This window comes from Oryza brachyantha, chromosome 8 (assembly GCF_000231095.2).
Source record: "Oryza brachyantha chromosome 8, ObraRS2, whole genome shotgun sequence".
NCBI classification, from domain to species: domain Eukaryota; kingdom Viridiplantae; phylum Streptophyta; class Magnoliopsida; order Poales; family Poaceae; genus Oryza; species Oryza brachyantha.
The window spans coordinates 3,686,992-3,707,000 of record NC_023170.2 but is presented as its reverse complement, the minus strand read 5'-3'; the positions used below and the strand labels follow the sequence as shown (position 1 = coordinate 3,707,000).

General features: G+C 40.6%; 2 protein-coding genes and 1 long non-coding RNA gene across 4 annotated transcripts; 1 reads left to right on the top strand and 2 right to left on the bottom strand.

Moving 5' to 3' along the window:
* Positions 1-3,826: 3,826 nt before the first annotated feature.
* LOC102721387 (F-box/LRR-repeat protein At1g55660-like) lies at positions 3,827-7,534 on the bottom strand. Of its 2 annotated transcripts, XM_015840238.1 has the most exons (6): positions 7,473-7,534; positions 6,012-7,354; positions 4,968-5,123; positions 4,676-4,865; positions 4,290-4,358; positions 3,827-4,188 (listed from the first exon to the last, which is right to left on the bottom strand). In XM_015840238.1, the coding sequence occupies exons 2-5, from the start codon at positions 7,335-7,337 to the stop codon at positions 4,339-4,341; spliced, it is 1,692 nt and encodes a 563-aa protein (XP_015695724.1). In that variant the 5' UTR covers positions 7,338-7,354; positions 7,473-7,534; the 3' UTR covers positions 3,827-4,188; positions 4,290-4,338. The 2 variants fall into 2 exon arrangements, with proteins under 2 accessions (XP_015695724.1, XP_015695725.1); XM_015840239.1 differs by lacking the exons at positions 3,827-4,188; positions 4,290-4,358 and having other exon boundaries at positions 4,766-4,857.
* Positions 7,535-7,795: 261 nt separating this feature from the next.
* Positions 7,796-10,713, top strand: LOC107304779. The gene is made up of 3 exons (XR_001550832.1): positions 7,796-8,037; positions 8,725-8,946; positions 10,165-10,713. It is a non-coding gene; the product is annotated as an uncharacterized LOC107304779 (long non-coding RNA).
* Positions 10,714-12,235: 1,522 nt separating this feature from the next.
* LOC102721103 (BTB/POZ and MATH domain-containing protein 1-like) lies at positions 12,236-13,042 on the bottom strand (the record flags this gene model as incomplete). Its single annotated transcript, XM_006659850.3, has 1 exon — positions 12,236-13,042. A coding segment is annotated over one exon (633 nt), but the record flags the coding sequence as incomplete, so codon positions are not given.
* Between the last annotated feature and the right edge of the window lie 6,967 nt (positions 13,043-20,009).

The window sequence follows — 20,009 nt, the reverse complement described above, 5'->3', positions numbered from 1 at the left end:
TGTCCAATAAATAATACAACTTCCAAGAGATCATGGCAAAACTGCTCTTTATGTGTTTTCAAGCAGAGCTCTATCGCATTGCAGGCTAAAGAGGAGATGGTGGCAAAGCTGTTGCTTTTATTTAATTTTTGAGTTCAGTTGCTCCCAAAATCATTTGAAGATCAGATGGCAACACTAGCCGATGGCAGCACATAGCAGATCATTTTTTTTTCTTTCAGCTAGAGATGTTTATGTGTATGATGGCAGCACTGCGGCAGGGCGGTGGGCCGGTGTTGACCACTCGCCAACGTGGGCGGAGAAGAAGAACGTCGCGGCGACGGCGACGTTGATTCGGTGCATGGACAGAACGAAGGCTCACAGGGACAAAAATGTCCATAAATCTAAACAAATTGTATAAATGAAATTAAGAAATATTAAATCGATGGAAAATAGAGAAAGTTGTGCCAAATAGACTAATCAATAGTCCTAGTGATATATTATAGAGTAGATAAAAAAGTTAAGGCAAACAAATTTAATGGTGAATACTTTAAATAATTAATGGATGAAACTCTCTGCCTGTATACCATGGGTAGGATAGGTTAGGCCAAATTGTACTGTTTTGATATGAACTTTGATGTTTGTTACTTTTTGCAGTGTGCAATACTTCACCAGTACAACATAACAACCTTGTTCATGGGAAGCATGTTTTCAACCAACTATTGTATTTTTTTTTTGCAGGAATTTTTCACTGTCCATGAGGCCACCCAACATATATGCTTGATGCTCTTCTCATGTATGCAGGATCTTTAGCTAAAAGATTAGTCTTCAAACCATTGTAGTTGGGGGCATACGCCATGGAGGATCAACATTCAAATCAAACAGGACAGGCTCATATCTTAGGGCTATGCAAAGTTGAAACAGTTAACCAGATGGAGTGTTCGTCATTGATTTGGTCACATATTTGCATGTATAATTGTGTTCCTCCACTTAGGGATGAAAGTGGTACGGATAGTTTTCGAGTTCCGGACCTGTTTTCGAATTCGAATATCTTCGGTTCCGATTTTTTTCGGATATTCTCGGATTTGGATTTGAATTCAAATATTTTTTATCGGATATGAATTCAGATACGATAGCGCTTTTATCCGACGGATAGCGGAAACGGTTGGAAACTATCCGGATTTTTTACCGGATATCCGGTTTGTCTCCTCCTCTGGTTTCTCTCGCTCCAGGCCCGGCACGTATGGACATGGTACGGCCACATGCAGGCGAAGCAGCAGCTGGCCAGCTGCCAGCAGGCAACCAAGGCATGCAGCGAGCGGCGAGAGGTCGGGCTCCGGAGGCCGTCTCGGGGCAGTGGTTGGTGACGGCGGTTTGTCCTGCGTGACAGACATGAACTTACGATGAACTTGAGCACTTTTCTTTAATTTTTTAGTCTGATTGACTTGTGATTATCTATTTGATGTGTGTCAATTTTCTAGGTGTATGTGATTGAGATGTGGTTATGTACTGATGTCGATGGTTTTTCGTAATGTGCTTCATTGAAAGTGAATTGTATAGCTATTATTTTAATAAATAATGAGCTATATCTCTTCATTGATTTTAAAAGCTCGTTTTGAGGGGTTTTTATACTTTGGTAATTATTCATTACCGTATTCGTTTCGTTTCGTATTCACTCCATATCTGTATTCGACAATATTCGATTCTGTTTTCGTATCCGGAATTTCTGATTCCGATTCCGATTCCGAAAAAAATATGAAAACGAATATGGTAGAGCTAGCTTCCGTCCGTATCCGATCCGTTTTCATCCCTACCTCCACTGGTTGTTGGGCAGCTGCTACAAACGAGAAAACAAAAGATATGTCTCAATTATCAGTTACTAGGATTGGAAGAATAAAGTGAAAAAAAAGAGAAAAATAACTAGCACTACCATCTTCTGATTATGCTTAAAAGCTAAAATTTGAATTTTCAATCTTAAATTTGGTGTTGATTTGGGGGGTGTAATGTATAAAGTTTTATTTACAAATTATTTGCCATTTGAAAATATATAATTTGACTTTTTTTATAAAAAAACCAAACAGTCTACCCCTGGAAGTTTGTATGAGAATTTACTGTTAGTTTATGGATCTTAACACCACTCACCAGTTTCTCTAGTTTGTCCGTAGAAATTTCACTATGCACCTGTATGCTACTTTACTGTTAGGAAATATCATAAAGCAGGTTGTTTATGGCTATAGAATATAGATACAGTGTTGTATTCAGTACTGAATTGCAAATGACTTGACTCTAGCTCCAAGGCTATGTTTTTTAGTTGATGAAAGATAAAAATTATCTTTTTATAGCTATTTAAGAACAATGAAATTAACTTATATAAAATTAATAATCTACTCTATAAATGCAAGATGGACTTATATATAGAAACTTTTTGCAAAAAAAATACGTTATTTAGTAGTTTGGGAAGCGTGCGAATAAAAACTTAGAAATAATCCTTCTCGATGGTTGGTGTGCTACTTTTACATTTTTGTCAGACCAGAAGTACTTTTTTTTTTTACATTTTTGGCGTACACATCGCTCATCCATGACAAATAGAAGGCAGGATCATGGCTAGCTGAGTAGTAAGGCAGGACAAATGGCAACAACGATATGCTCTCACAAGACAGTAAAAAGATCAGTAGGAATGATAGGCGATGGGAAATCATGTTCAGTTTAGACTGTCCGAGATAGAGCAAGCTTCCTTTCGTCGCTCTGATGGGGCGGCCATGACCTTATACATAATACGCCATTGCAATTCAATTGCACCTTATACATAATACGCCATTGCAATTCAATTACATATCCTCGGATGCATGATGGCTTACCCTTCGTATTAGTAGATATGATGGCAGCTGTAAATGCTGTAGAATTTTGATGGTGCTATAGTTTGAGAGAAAAACATACAAGTTCCTCGTATCTTTTTTACTGATATTGAAAACTTATATAAACATATTCTGACAGTAAGAAAAAGGAAGGAAAAGGAAAAGGTGATGAATTCATATAAGTCTTGCCACGAAAGGTCAGAGTGCTGCCTCATCGGCAATGTCTTCAAAAAGTTATCTTGAGGACCTAGTTTGATTCAGAGCTAAGGATTGTATATATTGTTCTGCTAGTTAGATTTGTTTATGAACGATGTCCGTCTGGGAGATTGAATGAATATTGTGGTGCTGTACAGTTCATATTAGTTTGAGTTGGAAAAAATGACGAGCTGCTCCACGAATCCATGAAAGTATGGCAGTATCTCAAACATTATCTATGAAACCAGTAGAAGAAAAAACTGAAAGTTGCATAAAGAGCTCCATATCTTCTAACCTCTATCAACATAATCTCCTCTTGTCCCTTCCAGTGATGTCAGGTCCAACTTTCACTAACAAATGTATACTACAAGAACAATCGGAACGAAGAACACCATTTTCCTGGCTATCCTACCACAATCAGCTTTTTGTTTTGCTTATGCTTATAAGCCAAATTTAAATTTTTAATCATAAATTTGAAGTTGACTTTAGGGCTTTTTTATCGTAGTTTATTTTCTAGACTAATAACACACGTATAAAAGTTTTATTCATAAATTTTTTTCATTTGTAAATATATCGTATGGCTTTGTCCTTAAAAAAACAATCACCTCCTAGAACTGCTCTTCAGGAGACGCCAAGGGCATTTAACTATTTACCACTCTTAAGATTGGATGATAACAAATTTACCGCTCGCTGTTTATGACATGTGGACCCTCATAGACGCGTCTATGATATGTAGGTCCAGTAGTAAATATGTTATCACCGCTTATAAGAGTGACAAAAAGTTAATTATCCCTGCTAACAATTGGCAGTCGAGTGTCAATATCATAATATTCCAAAGAAGGCATTCACGGTTTCATCAATGCTCAAAGGAGCATGGGAAGATACTGAGCAAGAGTCACGAACTCACAACAAACTTTGGTCAAGCATCAGCAAACACCACACATGCCCATCAAAAGATAATGCCCAGTTCATTATCTAAAAAAAAAAAAGATGATGCCTAATTGGAATAAATGTGCAGATCGAGGGAAGATAACTCAAATTTACCTAACTAATTACATAGTTATGTTGTGGAAATTCTTTGGCTGAGGTCAGCTGACCACAGCTTTCGATAAGTGATCAGTATGCTCCAAGTCAAACTTTGTGGTTATCAGGTGCTTACTATCTATAAAAAAAAACGTTGAGCAGTCATCAGATATGATTTGAATCAAAAGTAAAAGACAATTAATTTCTTCTTTTTGCTTCTGTAGTTCTTGTAGCTATTACCAGTGGTGCCCGCTAGCTTCTTGCAGCTCATCCCTAGTAAAATCTCTCATTATTTCATGCTGCGAAGGTCTGTAAGAAATATACAAAAGCCAATGACTTATCTATTAGATCATCACAGTTTCACTTCACAAGGAACAAAATATAGAGATGAAATAACAGAGCACATTTACTAGAGCAAAGGAAACTTCAAGACTTAGGTTGTTGCTTTTATCTGCCAACTTAAGCATAGTTACAAACTTACAATTTCAAAAAAGAAGGCAATTTTACTTTTAGTTTGTAAAGAATAAAGGAATAATTAGATCTGATATCTATAAGAATGCAACAGATTAATATAAATATTGCAAATACATGGGTAAAAATGAACAGAAAGACAGAGAGTTACTCACAGGTGCTGCCTGTCCGGCGGACATAAATCTTCTCAAGGGGTAAACCATTAGCACCAAAGAGTTCTGCTAATATATGGACCCTTCCATCATCTTTAGAGCATCTAATATTCACCACCGCAAGATTGTGGCAGGCAAATGATCTTTCCTTCAGTTCGAAACCAACATTTACTGTCTCCTTGTTACTGTAGTTCTTTTTGCAGAAAAACCAAGTTGACAGTTGTTACCAAACATGTTAAAACTTACACCGAAACAAGAATCAAGAAACACTGACCAACTATGTAAATATACATACCAATTCAAGCTTAAGAAAAATCCTCTCCAAATTAGGTGACTTCTGAAGTAAGAGAATTAGTGCATCACAGTCAGCGGCCATACACCACTCTCCAAGGGACAAAGTCTTCAATTTGCCAAATGTTGAGCACATTCTCAATTCCCGTATCATGACCACCTTTGCCATGCACGCAGGTAAGTATTTAATACTCTAAATAAATGGAATAATATAAACAATATAATAACCAAATTAGATACTGCGAGGAATTAGCAACTTTCAGTTGCCATGTACACTGAACACCTTAAGAGTATCATTAAGAAATGAAAAAAATAAATTCCATGCTAACACATATGGTGCGCACTTGAAAATGATACGGTTAGCATACAGTATCCACTTCAAAATAATATTGAAAATGATAAGTGAACTACATATTCCAGAGGTTACATAGTCTAGGACCCAGTTTATTCACCTACATCATTTAATAACAGACATCAGAAAACTTGAAATTATTCACTTGTTCTGAAAAGGTTTGTTTTTCCCAAGTGAACCATAATCCTCAAAAGGTTTCTACAATACAACTAGAGTGTCAAGGTGTCGAATTATAGACCACGAAAAGAGGAATATTTCTTTTTTTTTTAAAAAAAAAAGACAATGTCATATAGGAGTATTATTTTGGACACCATGCTATTATCCCAGAACTCAGCAACAAATAATTCATTATTGAGATGGAAACCTTATATAACTTACAAATATTTACAAAGTACATGAACAGTAAAAAAGCAATAGTCAATCAATTCATTAGTAAGACATTAATTAATATTTTTATTGGCGGGAATCCTCCCTATTCTGCTCAGTAAGATAGCAAACAGGTATGCAACATAAGTAAATGGCAGCTAAATAGTTGTTTGTCATTTTGAGTGTCATATTTTGAGTTGACAAGAGCAATATTATCAAGAAAAGGAAACAAATTTATTCTACATGTGGTATTTATCATAGTACCAAAGCACATGCATAGAAAATAAAGGCATGATACGAATATATCAGAAGTAAAAGGTCCTGAAATACCTCTCCTGAATGAGCCAACAACTCCAAGCTTCTGGCATTCAAAAGGCTGCAAAGTAAATTCTGGCCACTGAAAGTATCAGCATGCTCGCATAATTCCTGATAATTACCAATCTGTTTGCTGTCATGGTAGTTGCCATACTTTCCACCTCTACATTCATTTGCTATCTGACAATATTGATATACATTGTCATCACTTTCAATATCAGAGCCGTAGTTGTAATCATCGACCAAATTATCGTGACAACTACTAAGATATTCATCACATAAGAAGTCGTCGTCGTCGTCGTCATAGGCATCTCTGTCAGTATCCCTCGTATTATCATAATGATCTGATATAGTCTCACAGTCAGCCTCATCATCACTGGTTTCCTCAAGCTCTTCATCCTCGTTCACATGGAGGAATTCGTCATTGCGCAGGAAAGAGTCATCAAGCATGATGGTGGCCGCATCCAGCGAGCTCAGGTTTTGGAACAAGGGAACACGACAGAATGGGGTGACACAGCATAGGAACTCAAGGTTTGGAGCACAAACCGAGAGGTCAACAGTGATAGAGCACTTGACCATCATCAGTTTCTTCAGTGAGACTGACCGAATCTCACCGCCATTAACTGGGCAGTTGTTAAGCTCTAGCTCTTCTAGAGAAGTGCACACAGAGGAGAGCTGCTTGAGGATCTTCCCATCAAGTTTGACGTGTGACAGCTTCAAGATCTTGAGGCTGTGAGAGGCAAAAGCAGTGTGCTCCAACACCAGGTCGTCCAAGCGGTGCCCATTAAGGTGAATGACTCGAGCATTGCGTTTGATTGCAGAATAGATCCACATGTTAACATCATCATTGTCATAGGTCTCGGCATATTCCTCCCCGTCGCTCGACCGCAGCCGGAGCGTATCCACTGGGGCTGACACCTCCCGTGCCAGCAACAGACGGTACACGAACTTGCCGAACTCCTCCGGCGGGTCGCCGTCGCGGCCACAGCTCCGCACGCGGATGTCGACACACGGCGCCGAGGCCCAGAGGCGGCGCCAGCGCTGCGAGAGCACGCAGGTGCGCACCACCTCCCACGCCTTCAAGAACGACATGACGTGGTGCAGGATCTCGTCCGGGAGGGCGCTGAGCCGGTCGGCGGGGGCGACGGCGTAGCGTGACGAGCCACTGGGCCTCCCCTCCCCCTCCCCTTGGCGCCGCGGCACCCACAGCACGGTGGTAGCCCCCCGAGGCATTTGGCCGAACGCGTGGGCCGCAGGGGCCGGCACGCCGGGACCGGACCTCCCCACCGGCTCCGGCCGGTAACGCGGCACCCACCGCGCGGTGGCGGTCCTCCGGGACATTCCGTCGAGCAGGTGGCCTGCGCGGACGGGACAACCAAGAAAGCCAAGCTAACATCATTTTGTCCGTTTCCGCAGCGAGAACTGCACAAGGGAACAACCTTCAGATCATCGGAGCGAGAGGGGGAGACGACCTACCGGAGGAGACCGCCGGCACTGCTGCGGCGGCGGGCGGCGGTTCTTCCGACGGGAGACCGCGACCGCGTCCGGTGGATGGGGGAATTTCTGCAAAAGTCTCCACTCATTATAGCCGCAGCCGCGAGTGGGCCCACAGAGATTGGCGGCGATCATACCTGGGCCGTCCATTCTGGGCCCAAATATTTGGCCCATTTATCGTGGGAGCCCAGAAGCGCCGCAACGGCGACGAAGCGCTGCGACGGGCGTTGGGCATGGCCGGCTTCTTCGTCGTGCAAAGCCGGCGTGAGCATTCAGCAGCAGCAGGAGGTCGGCGTGGTTCACGGCCACCGAAGCATGCGGGATCAAGATCGTGTGCAGTTATTATCGTAACTGCAACTTAAACAGTTGTATATACATCACATGATCTAGAATAGAATTGCGGTAGTGTAGCCCGGAGGGGATTCAGCGTAGGGGCAGACGGGCAGGAGGACTCTAGTACTCCTACACACTGGATCTCCATGAAGATTAGGAGAAAAATAAGAGGAGACAAAAGACGAAGGAAGGAAAAGAGGACCCAAGGAAGAAGGTGATAAGCCCCTTTCATCCAAATCCTTCATCCATCACTGACGGTACCAAAAGCACTATATTGATGAAGGGCTTGTTGATTTTTACTATAGCACTCATCTAGAGCAATTGAATTAGAAAACAACTGTCAGGATTTTATGTGACATGAATTTGATCTTAGTTGAGCTAGATGATGCGTGCATGGTGTGTTTCTAAAGTTTAACTATTTCTTTTTCGATTACACAAAACTAACAACACATCCCTAATCTCATAGAATTTCTATTAAAAACTCGCTTGCAGGTGCCTAATATTCGTTGGTACTAGGATTTGAACCCTAATATATAGAGTCATGTGTCCACGACTCTACCATCACACCACATATACTTTCCCTCAAGTTTAGTTGTTTGGTACAGTTAGAAGTAACAACCGTTCAAATGCTGCTTTTATGTTTGTACCTGCATTTTTAACATTAGAGATATAGAGGTATCAAAAATATTTTCATAATTTTGGTACCTTGAGGTACGAAATAACTAGAGTTATCAGATTTTACACTACAAAATGCAGTACCTCGATTCCGGTATTTTCATAAGGATGGTATAATCAGTTATGATTAGTACATATAGATACGTTTATCAAAAATAGTAAAATTATCCTTAACCCAATGATCTAGCCCTTCTCTCTCTCTTTTTTTTTTGTTATTTTCAAGCAGCTCCCTTGATCTCTTATGCTGCTGCTCTACTTGATCCAATCACACCTACAATGGCCCTACTCCGGTTATCGACAACGTTGGTCATGATCACTGCACTGATGAGTGAGACTCTAATAGACGGCATGGTGGTTGGCAAAAGAGACGAAGGACTTACCGTTGGCAAGAGAGAGCGATAAAAAATGGGAGGAAATTATGGCATATAGGTGGGGCCACTACACGTGGGTAAGACCAACACCCTCATCTTTTTTGTTTATGTTTATGCTTAAGTCAATCTGCACAATATGATAGAGAACAATAAACGACAATATAACGACAATTCTAAAATTGTAAATGAAATTGACTAGAACATCGATAAATATCCAAGAAAAGGTTACTATGACATGAGTACATGACATCACAAATCACACATATAGTGTTGACCAATCACAAGTTTCAACTCAATAGCTCAGTACCTCACACTAACTTCTCACAAATCACGAACTCACAAGTCACAATAGCTCAAGATCACGCAAACACAATGACAGTTCCACAATAATACAAGCACATAATTGTCAGTACCCTGCTGAAGCCTAGATGTAAGGAGGAGAAGACGATGCAAGGGTTGGCTCCGATTGCAGGATACTGTTTCGATCAACAGATTATGAAGATCGGATGGCTAAGGAATCGGAGACACGCTATTCACTTCCGGTGCTTGCCGTACTGTAGTTGTCACCTGTTTTGTCGTGTAACGATGACGCATTCCTTATAAGCCGTCACCCTGATAGACTTGGCTATTGATGAATTGAAACCCTAGCTTTTTCCTTGCTTTCTTGCTCGTATGGTGGCGCCCCTATCTTGTAATGTTCATCTACTTTTGCCCAGCTAAATCAAGCTATCACGCTGCTGTTCTTAATTCGGTCAGTTTCTTGTTTGCTCTGTCTTTCCTGAAATTTATTTCGAGTTGTTTTATTCGGGGTCTAACAGTTAATTAAGTCCTATTAGGCTATTACATTGTCATGTAGGCATCAACCCATACATGAAACAGTGAGACACTCAAATCCTCAAACTTGACCAAACAATAGGTTGTCCATCCTCCTGAAAAAAAAAATTATAGTACACATCTAGTTATCTCCAATATGAAGTAAAAACAAGCAAAAAAAATGAATGCACAAAGAATAATATATTATCGATTCTGATTCATTCTCAAGAGCAGTCCTCAATGCATTTATCCCGTCACCAAATTCACCTAAAATCATTTTAAAAATTCGGGACTTAGAAATTGTAATCATATGCAAGGTACAAATGTGAAATGAAGAATCAAGTTAAGAATCAAGGAAGAATTAAAAATACCTGTCATATCGGCATGACCCTAAGCTTGCACGCACATAAGTGCGTACACAAGTTGAGACGTAAGTAGACTACGACATGGACTAATGACTCTTCCACCGATACTAAATGCAGATTCGGATGTAAATGTTGTATTAGGGATTGCCATATGTCTCGAGCTGTATATGAGCTGCCAGGCGACGACTGACTTCACCGCCTTCCACACCGGGTCGAGTAGAGCAGAGCGATACCTCCATCATCTTGACTTTGAGATGAGTAGTTGACTCAATCGATAGCTCGGAGGAATCGCCTTCTTGCTTTCGCGGTTGCTGGTTGGTTCTGATTTCTTACAACATAAACAGGTAATTTTGTTGATGATCAGACTTCTTTTCCTAATCCTCTCTCTGTGATTTCGCTTCAGTTTTCTGCATAACTCTAGGCGGCCGCCTGGGCTTATGGGCGAAACATCAATGGATTTTTTTAGCTACTTAATTTGAAGGAAATTTTTGTTAATTTGTTAGACTAAACAGTTGCCATGGTCATATATACAATTTTGGGCATCAAATTCCATTTCATTTTAGGACTGCAGTATCTAAACTATGGTGATTACAGTATCTAGTACAGTATGTGGCTCCCCAATATATACTACAGTGAAATGGCGATATCTACTAGCAGAAAGTTTATGACCACAAGTTAAAACTTTGTTTTTTCCCAGTAAGTCGGTCTTGACGTAAATGATTGTGTTTGTTTGGTAAATACCGCTATACATTTCACTCGAACTGTTACTACTCAGTATCACATTATAATGGTTTTGATCTGTGATTATTGTAACAAGAATGTTAATGCAACCAGTACCGGACAGGGTTCGCGTTACCGCGGTTACTGCTGCGGTAACCGAGCCCTCCGTGGAGGCACGGCTTCAGTAAGCCGCGGTAACCGAGTTTAAATTTTAGGATATCTAAAAAGTTTGAGAAAATTTAATGAAAAAATATATATTGTATATGTTGATATATAGTGTAGTTTTGTCAAAGAAATTTATGAAAAAATATTTTTCCGATGTAATTAAAAATCATAAACAAGAATTTCGGGAAACAAAATTAAAAAATAGCATATTGCAAATAATATTTCATAGGAAGATAGTTAAGAATATTTTGTGTTGAGTCATTATTAATTTACACTGGACACTAGGGTACATAATATTAAAATACAAATATACAACAATGGATATATGGAAAATATGTATGGAGAAAAAATATACGTGCATATTAGTATATACATAATAGTTTTATTCGTAATAATGGGTAGTGGGTATAGTTGTGACGCAACAATCAAAATGAAGTTGTTACTTGTTATTGGTGTGAATTATTTGGTGAAAGGTGAAATGAAGGTGTATATTTGTATGTTGCAATATCAAGAATTTAGAAAAAAATCATATGAAAATTTTCTTGGTTTCCCTATAACTGTCCTATTTTTCCTATGTCATGAATATGTCACAAAATATTTTCCTATTTTTCATATATTTTTTAGATTTTTTAAAGTTTTTATTTGACATCACACCCGTGGTCTCCTCGCGGTAACCATGGTTTCCTCGTGGTTTCGGCTAAAAAACCACGTGGAAAACCACGGTAATCGCCGTTCTCATGTGATGTTTTAGCAAGCAGTTACCGCGGTTACCACGGCAAACCGCGCGGCAAGCCGCGAAAACCGCGCAGGTTTAAATTCAAATTTTTTGGATTCAAATTCATCATGATTTTTACGGTTTTTGAGGTTACCGTGCGGGATCCGCAGGAGCACGACGCTGCGGTTTTGACGGTTTGCGTGGTAAGTGAAACCCCTGTGAGACTACGGAACTATATAGATCCGTAGTGGCTTGAACGGTTAACGGGCTTATCGGCAGCGGCTGGAATAAATCGCAATGGCTCCCATAGTTTAGTACTTTAGAAGAAAAAGCGAAAAAGTATTTACAAACGAAAAATAATTTATAGGTAAAACTTTTATATGTGTCCATAGTGACTTAAAAGTAAAAATTTTAAAACAAACCACGATAAAAAACCCAAAATTTAAGTTTAAATTTAAGTTTAAAAATTTAAATTTTGGCTTATAAGCGGTTGCAACTGCGAAACGATGGGAGATGAGTATTTGACGATACAAACGAATAAACTAACTTTTATATAACTGAATTGGATTAAATAGAATCCTAAGATATTTCAATAATAAAATTACTATGAAACCATATAATGGCTGTATCATTTAAAAGTTCAGCAAATACTCAAATACAACAAGCACACCGTAATAACGATTGACAACATATATACATGTACAAGAAACAGTAACACAACCGATTCACGGACAAGAACGCAAGCATCACCAAGATTCTTGATCAGTTCTTTCTTCCACGCACAGCCCTGAGAAGATCATTCATCGCAAGCGGCGAGCTCGCCATGAGATGCTTGTACCCCTCGGTCGCCATGACTGCATCGAGGTTCGCGGCGATGAGCTCCAGGCACTTGGCCTTGAGCCGCCGGCAGCCATGCTGCTCCGCCAGCGCCAGAGTCGCCGCCGCCGTCTCCACGGTGGTGCCGCCATTGCTGAGCTTTTCTTCGCACATGGACTTGAGCCCGTCGAGATCGTACTTGTCCGCGGCCGCGAGCAGATGCTGCGCGATGTTGACGCCGTCATTCTGGTGATCAAGCTCTGGCACCATGTCGGTGTAGATGAAGCCAAGCATGGCCCTGAACACTGCCGCCTCCATGTCCGTGATCTCGACGCGCTGCGAGCGCTTCTCCATCATGTGGCCGAAGAACTGGGCCATGAACACCCGCGACCTCGACGCGAGGACGGCCTTGTGCGCCGGGAAGCACTCGCCGGACACCACGAGCGTGACGTCCGACCCCGTCCCCCGGCGGAGGAGCTCGCCGAGGTGATTGTTCAGGCTGGAGGGGAGGCGCACGCGGCGTCGGTGAGGTTCGAGTTCGCCGACAACGACGCCCCCATGGACGACGGACGAAAAAAAGGTTCAGCTTGAACTGCAAAATCCAGTCGCGTCGTCACTCCAGTCCCCATCGAATCGATGCACTAGAAAAAATTGTTGAACTGAAACAAACCAATTTGATCCACCGTGGATTACCTCGACGCCGTTTGTCGCCGCCTCCGGGAGCGGCTGGTCGCCGGCCGGCGAAGTGGGGGAGCGCGAGGCAGCTGTGGTTGTGTTTGTCGATCTGGTGGTGGAGTCGTCGTCGTCGTCCACTCTCGTCAATGGGGAAAGGTGGCCGGCCCCGGCCGCGAAGGAAGGAGACAAAATATTATTCTATTCGCATTCGGCGGAGAGCTCGTCTCGCATTATTGCGCTCTGGGTGGCTAACGTAAATTTTAATACTCACCTGTTCATGTTACGAGACTTTCGATGTTCATATTCATCCCACGTATTAATATATATATATTTTATATACGTATTAATATATATTTTTTTTATATATATCTAGATTTATGGTAGACATATGAATATAATGAAGGACATATTTTGTATATATGTCTAGATTTATTAGCAATAGACGCAAGGCTAAAATGTCTTAGAGCCTATTTGGTTCCTGCTAACTTTTTTTTTAAGTCACTGTTACATTGAATATTTGGACATTAATTACAAGTATTAAATATAGACTATTAATAAAACCCACCATATACTCTAGACTATTTCACGAGATGATTCTATTGGATCTAATTAGTCTATAATTAGCGAATGTGATGCTACAGTAAACATTTACTAATCGTAGCTTAAATAAGCTTTAAAAATTTATCTAATGAAATAGTCTTTATTCGTGTAATTAGTTTTGTTATCAGTTTATATTTAATACTCATAATTAACGTCTAAATATCTGATGTGACAAGACACAAAAAAGAAGTCTCTAGATCTAAAACTACTTATAATATGACGGAGAGAACGTAAATTTTAGAGTATATTTTGTGGTATTTTATTATAGTTTATTTTTTGAATACGCCGAGCAAGTGTATCATTGTAATAGAATTTTTTGGGGCTGTAACAAGTTAGAGGCTTAGAGTACCTTCAGGACATGCACACTGCTACGCTCTGGCGAGTAGCCTCAAGCGTCCACATTTGCTTCGATCTGAGTTGGAGGAGAGAAGGAAGAAAAGCTGTGATTTCTGCAAGGTTTGTGTATCCTCTGCAAGGGTTGCCTCAGGCTGAAAATGGCAAATGCATGTGGTCCTCCCAAGATGCTTGCTTGCAGAGTAGTACCATGGTTGAAGAAGCTCGGTCAGGCGGCGATCGGAGGAGGGATACGGTGTCCGCCGCGCCGAGATCCGCCTCGTCGCCATCTCGACCTCCGTTCGCGTCGCCGCCCTAAGCCCCGGCAGCCGCCGCGCCGTGCCGTGCTCTGCCTGCTGCCGCGCCGGCGCCGAGCTCCGCCTTCCACCTCGCCCGAAGTCCGGCCGCGCTCCCACCCGTGCTCCGCCCGCCGCTACGCCGAGATCCGCCCGCCGCCATCCTGAGCTCCGGCAGCCACTGCGTCGCGCCGAGATCCGCCGGTGGAGGAGAGTGGGAGTGGCATGCGCGCCGAGGTCCGAGATCCACCGCGCCACGCGCGCGGCTCCGTCAGCGGCCTCCTCCACACCGCCGCGCCGCCCGCCGCCACGCGTGCTGCTCCGTCGCTGGCCTCCTCCAATGCCCCGCCACGCCGCTGGGCCGGCGCCCACCCGCCACGCGTGCCGCTCCGTCGGCGGCCTCCTCCTCCGCCCCGCCGAGCCCGCCGCCTCCGCTGCCCCGCTCGCGACCTGCGTCGTGGTCTGAAAGCGAGATGGAGAGGAGAGAGGCAACGACAAGAACGAGAAGAAGGGGTGGGTTTTATTTTTTTTTTCCTGTTTTGTAGGGTGTGGTCGCAAAATATTATAATGCTTCGTAATTTTTTTAAAATAAGGTCTTAAGTGTAATATGTTAGGGGCTGACATGCAATTTTTAAGCCGCTCCTAGAGCTACATGCACTGTAAGCAAATGAATGTTTGAACTTGTGGTCTCAGATGATGTGGCACTCTAGATTACTCACAGGAGGATCCTGCACTGTGCATGGTGGCAGGGGCGAAGCTACGGGTACGTATCGGGATCCAACGACTCCGATGATTTTTTAGAAACATATTTTACCCCTGTGTTTTGCCAGCCTTGACCCCAGTCAGAAAAAAGTATTAGACCCCAGTAGCCCACTGACATGGATTAGTGAAAGGCCTAAAGAAATAATGCAACCAATTCCAATTAGCAACTAAGAAACAGAAAAGTAGACCGTATGCAATATGTGTGGCTGTGTGCGTGTCAATCCACTAATCCAGCCCAATGATTATATTTAAGCACACAATTAAGGCTGGCTGGTAGCCCACCGAGTCTCCACACAAACCTCTTCAGATACCGTATTTTTCCAGGGTTAGCTGATATCGTCGACTTCTCGTCTTGTGTGATTCTTCCTTTTGGTCTTCTCCGGTCACCATCTAGATGCTGGTTTGGTCTCTCACATTTGAAGACTGAAAACTTAAAGTTCTAAGATACATACTTTTTTATTTCAATAGACTTTAGTTACATGGTATGATCAAGGAGGAGGCGAGGAGCTGGGAGGATTAATCATAATTACAAATGGAAGGTAGAAATTAGTGATTTTGATAGTAGTATCTACTGGCTACTGCTATACTAATCTATTTGAGGTCTACTTTGTAATCTGCATTCCCGAATTAATCATTAATATTGGCACTTGTTGAATAATTAGTTAGTAGACAAACTATAGTGGAGCGATTCTTGAAAAGAAAAATACCCTCTGTTAGGGAGAAACATAATTGTGATGGAGGAAATTCTACGAGAGTCGATGCAACAAATACTCCCTGTATAGTAGTTGTTAGAGATTCCCCTATGTTGTATTCATCATACCACAGTGATTATTGCCGGTTAGTGTCTATGGTTTTTTTCCTCCCTGTCCTAGGATGGTTTTTTCACGTTGAATCATGTCTCTTGATCTATTATCCCTAACAGTAGCTCATCCTTCTTTGTGTATCTCACAGAATGAAGTAAATTTAGATGAACTGCCTTATGATCCGTATTTTAGTGGACCCCGGTGACCCTTTATCCTGGCTTTGCCCCTGCATGGCGGTGCTCTGGAGGGCCTCTTCTCACGGTATTTATGTCTGACCTTGTGATAGACAGGCACAGGCTATGCAATCAGCCTTGCCTCCCTCCAGAGCACCGCCTCCTCTGCAGCCGCTCTCGCTGCAAGAGGCCAGGTGGTCGTGTTGCGATCGAAGACACGGGCATTTCGCTTCCAGGCTCCAAGTGTGACTAGCGTGTCAAAACCCCTCCTTTGCTTTTTTGGCAGCTTATTAAGCGTTGTTTCTCCCACCAATCCGTAAATCATGTCACCGCCGAATGCACCAGTCTTGGCACCCCGACTGCGGTGAGCAGTAGCATCCAGAGTTGGGAGGCCTCGGGGTAAGAGACAAGAATATGGTCAATTGTGCATGCCGAGGTAGGCCACGTCTTCTTACACGGCCAGCAGTCCAACAATGCCGGTGTGCGGCCAGCGAAACAAAGTAGTGGCACCGTCCCCCCGACTCAATGCTGATACAAGCTGTGGCAAAGGTTCTGTCTTCGGAGGTAGGAGACCCATTAGAGCAAGTTCGCCAACTACTAGCTCCAATTCTTCTATAATCAATCTAATTATCAATTTATATAATTGTTACCTTCTAAACATCAATACATGATCCCACATGTCATACACACACTCTGTCTTAGAGTCTGTGTGCAGCTGACTATAAATTAGTAGCCCATATCTCTTCCCATCTCTTTAAAAATATATTTATAGCTGGCTTATAGTCTGCTATCGTAGCTTTTAAGTGTAAGTCGTCGATCCCCAGTCCGTCGTATTTCTTGAGGGCACAGACTCTGCTCCAGGCAAGCCTGCAGTGTCCGTCATTCGCCGCCGACCGCCCAGTCCAGCTGAAGCCACGCCGAACTCTGTCGATCGCCTTGATCACCCACTTGGATGGCGTGGTGACGATGAGGAGATAGATGGAAATTGAACTGAGCATTGATTGAACTAACACCAGGCGGCCCGCCGGTGCAAGTTGGCCAACTTTCTAAGACGACATGTTTTTTAAAAGTTTATTTATTTATGAGATTTTTTAAACTGCTATAAATATTTATATAAAAGTTTATTTATAATTAACTCTTATTGCTAATAATCATTTCGGTTTTTCTTTTACCAACCAAACGACGGGAGCGTGGAGAGTCGATCCAAGCAACCAAGAATGGCAAGAGTTGCAGCAGTGGTGCCTTGAGCCGTGAAGAGCCTTGGGTTTTCTTTCAACCATAAATAGGTACTAGTAATTTGTTCATTTGTATTCCTCTCCTGACCGTTTCCTGTTAGGTTTATTTTGTAAGATAATAGAATTCATTTTTGTCTTTCCTATAAAAAAAACTATAACAAATTTCTTGCATACATGAACATAAGTAATAAAATTTGTTCAATAGTATTCTTTTCCTAACCGTTTCATTTTAGGTTTATTTGTAAGATAATACTACCTCTATTTCACAATGTTTTCTAGCATTATCTATATTTATATGAATACTAATGAATATAGACATTCATGTAAACAATATATATTTGACCAATAGATTAATTTAGGCATAGCATAAGTCTTACAATTTAAAATCTAAGGTATAATTGAATTTGGCCTTTCCTTCTAAGAAAATACAACCAATCCTCTCTCTTCTTTTGTATAGTTGTAATCAAGGTTCACGAAACCATGGTAACTAAGGCCTCTGCCGGGGTGCGGTATTGGTATGAGGCAGTAGGGACAAATAAAATTTGGCCGAATTCAAAAAATAAGAAAAATTGAAAGAAAAATATATGTGGTAGAGAATGATGTGCAGTGATGTTTGGCGAAAGAAATAGATGAAAAAAAATTAAATGCAAGAACAAAGTGAAAATATTGCAAAAAAAAGAAGAAAAAATGCATTGTGCAAGGATGGCTCATCAGTAGTAATTATGTTTTTTATGGCCGAAGCTGCGCAGTTTGGGGTGGTAACCATCGCTGGTAGGATGTAGCGCTAGCACCTTACTGGCACAGTTACTGTCCCCCAAACCAGGAAATTGTACATTATTTGATGGTTTCTTTGGTAAAACCGACGGTTTTGTAATTTCTGCTTTGGGTATTTAAAATGTATCTAAATGCTTTATGTATTTGAATGCTTAGAGTATGTAATTGATATGTAGGTATTTTATAAGAATTATTTGTAGGTAGGTTATTAATTTCCAGTCTAGCTATCGTGTTATAATACTACCTCTGTTTTATATTGTAAGACTTTTTAGTCTTACCTAGATTCATCCATTGATGAATGTATATAATTTTTATATATGTCTAGATTCATTAGCATCTATATGAATCTACGTAGAGCTAGAAAGTCTTATATTGTGAAACGGAGGGAGTAATTGTTTGTAGGTATAAGCTACGAGTGGTTAATTTTTAATATAGGGGGTAAATTTTTGGTGACCTTCTTGTTATAATAAACATTTTTAGATATAAGGTTGTATGGAAAATATGAAATGACGTTCTTAGTCAGTACGTGGGTGATTTATAGCCATCTAGGCATATATTTGTATGTTGTAGGGCTAAGGTTATATGAAAATTGTAGTTGTTACTTGTTAGGTAATAGTTACCACGTGAATTATTTGTAAGTATACATTTTATATTTTTTTATGGTTATGTTTGTAGGGAAAATGGAAATGGTTGTAGCTATATATTATGTGAATTATTTGCTAGTTACATGAATGCGGATGCTATATGAAACATGCCTAACTGTTATAACTATAACATATTATTATTTTCTATTATTTTAAACTATTTTTTATGTTTTTTAAATTTTTTTACCCTCGGTTTGCACTATGGGTTGTTTTTCCCAGAAACTAAGTGGTTTCTATGCCAAACCACATGGTTTTCACCGTCCAACCATGGTTATCGTAGTTTTTTTTTCAATTTTAAATTCATCGTGGTTTCCATGGTAACAGCTCCTCCTCTGTTGGGCTGTACGGAGGTCACCAGTGGTTTCTGATACCCTGACATTGAGCGCATTTACTTCGAGAAATTTCATTCTATAAAGTGTCCATGTAATTTTTAATTATTAATATCCTAATACAAGGATTTTTAGATATGTTAAATTCACTTGTTATTTAGATAACATGGAGTTACGGTGAAATACATAGATCACAAAACATGTGGTCATATGTAATATACTATAGTACTTGTGGTTTTATATAACTTCAACCATAAAAAAATCTATTTCAGTTGTTTCTTTATTCAATGTGAAGCATGAGATTCCTTGGCTAAACATGCTAACTGAAGAAACAAAGAGAGGGTTAGCCTCCATCCACAAGCACAAAAGGAAAGTGAAAGAGTCACCGGTCCCAAACAAATAAACTCTAGAAGATCTAACTCTACCATGAAGTAATTTTGCAAAAAAAAAAGTTACGTCCTTAGATTTTGGTTTCCGAAAATTTGGTCTATGAAAAACATGATGTTACATGTTGTATTTATTATTTATGATTTTTACACAAGTTAATGCTAATAATTGTACATATTCTTCCATGTTAATGTTAATTTGAGATATTTTTAAATCTAATTTGTAATGCTACAAGGTAATAGTATCTTTAGATAATATTATGTCATAGAACTGATCATATAAACTTCTATAATATTTATATATAAATATGGGAGTGACATTTGGTATGAATCTGATGATTATAGTATATTATAAATAATTTTCAAGCGAGCTCAAACTTTTATAACTTGATATATGTATACTAAAATACAACAACATGTTTGGGGAGCTATGGTAACAATAAATATTTTAGAGTTTTTAATAAATACATCATCGAGTGGGTTTGTTCGTTTAGTAGCGAAGTTTGGTACAGGCTTCTGAATGATGGTTATCAGCG

What these genes read in the sequence shown, in the direction of transcription:
- LOC102721387 (XM_015840238.1), bottom strand. Translation starts at nt 7,337, where the DNA reads ATGTCCCGGAGGACCGCCACCGCGCGGTGGGTGCCGCGTTACCGGCCG. An exon ending in TGTTGGCTCATTCAGGAGAG is followed by an intron (nt 5,124 to 6,011) that starts GTATTTCAGGAC and finishes TGCATGGCAAAG; the next exon opens with GTGGTCATGATACGGGAATT. An exon ending in CCGCCGGACAGGCAGCACCT is followed by an intron (nt 4,359 to 4,675) that starts GTGAGTAACTCT and finishes TATTTCTTACAG; the next exon opens with ACCTTCGCAGCATGAAATAA.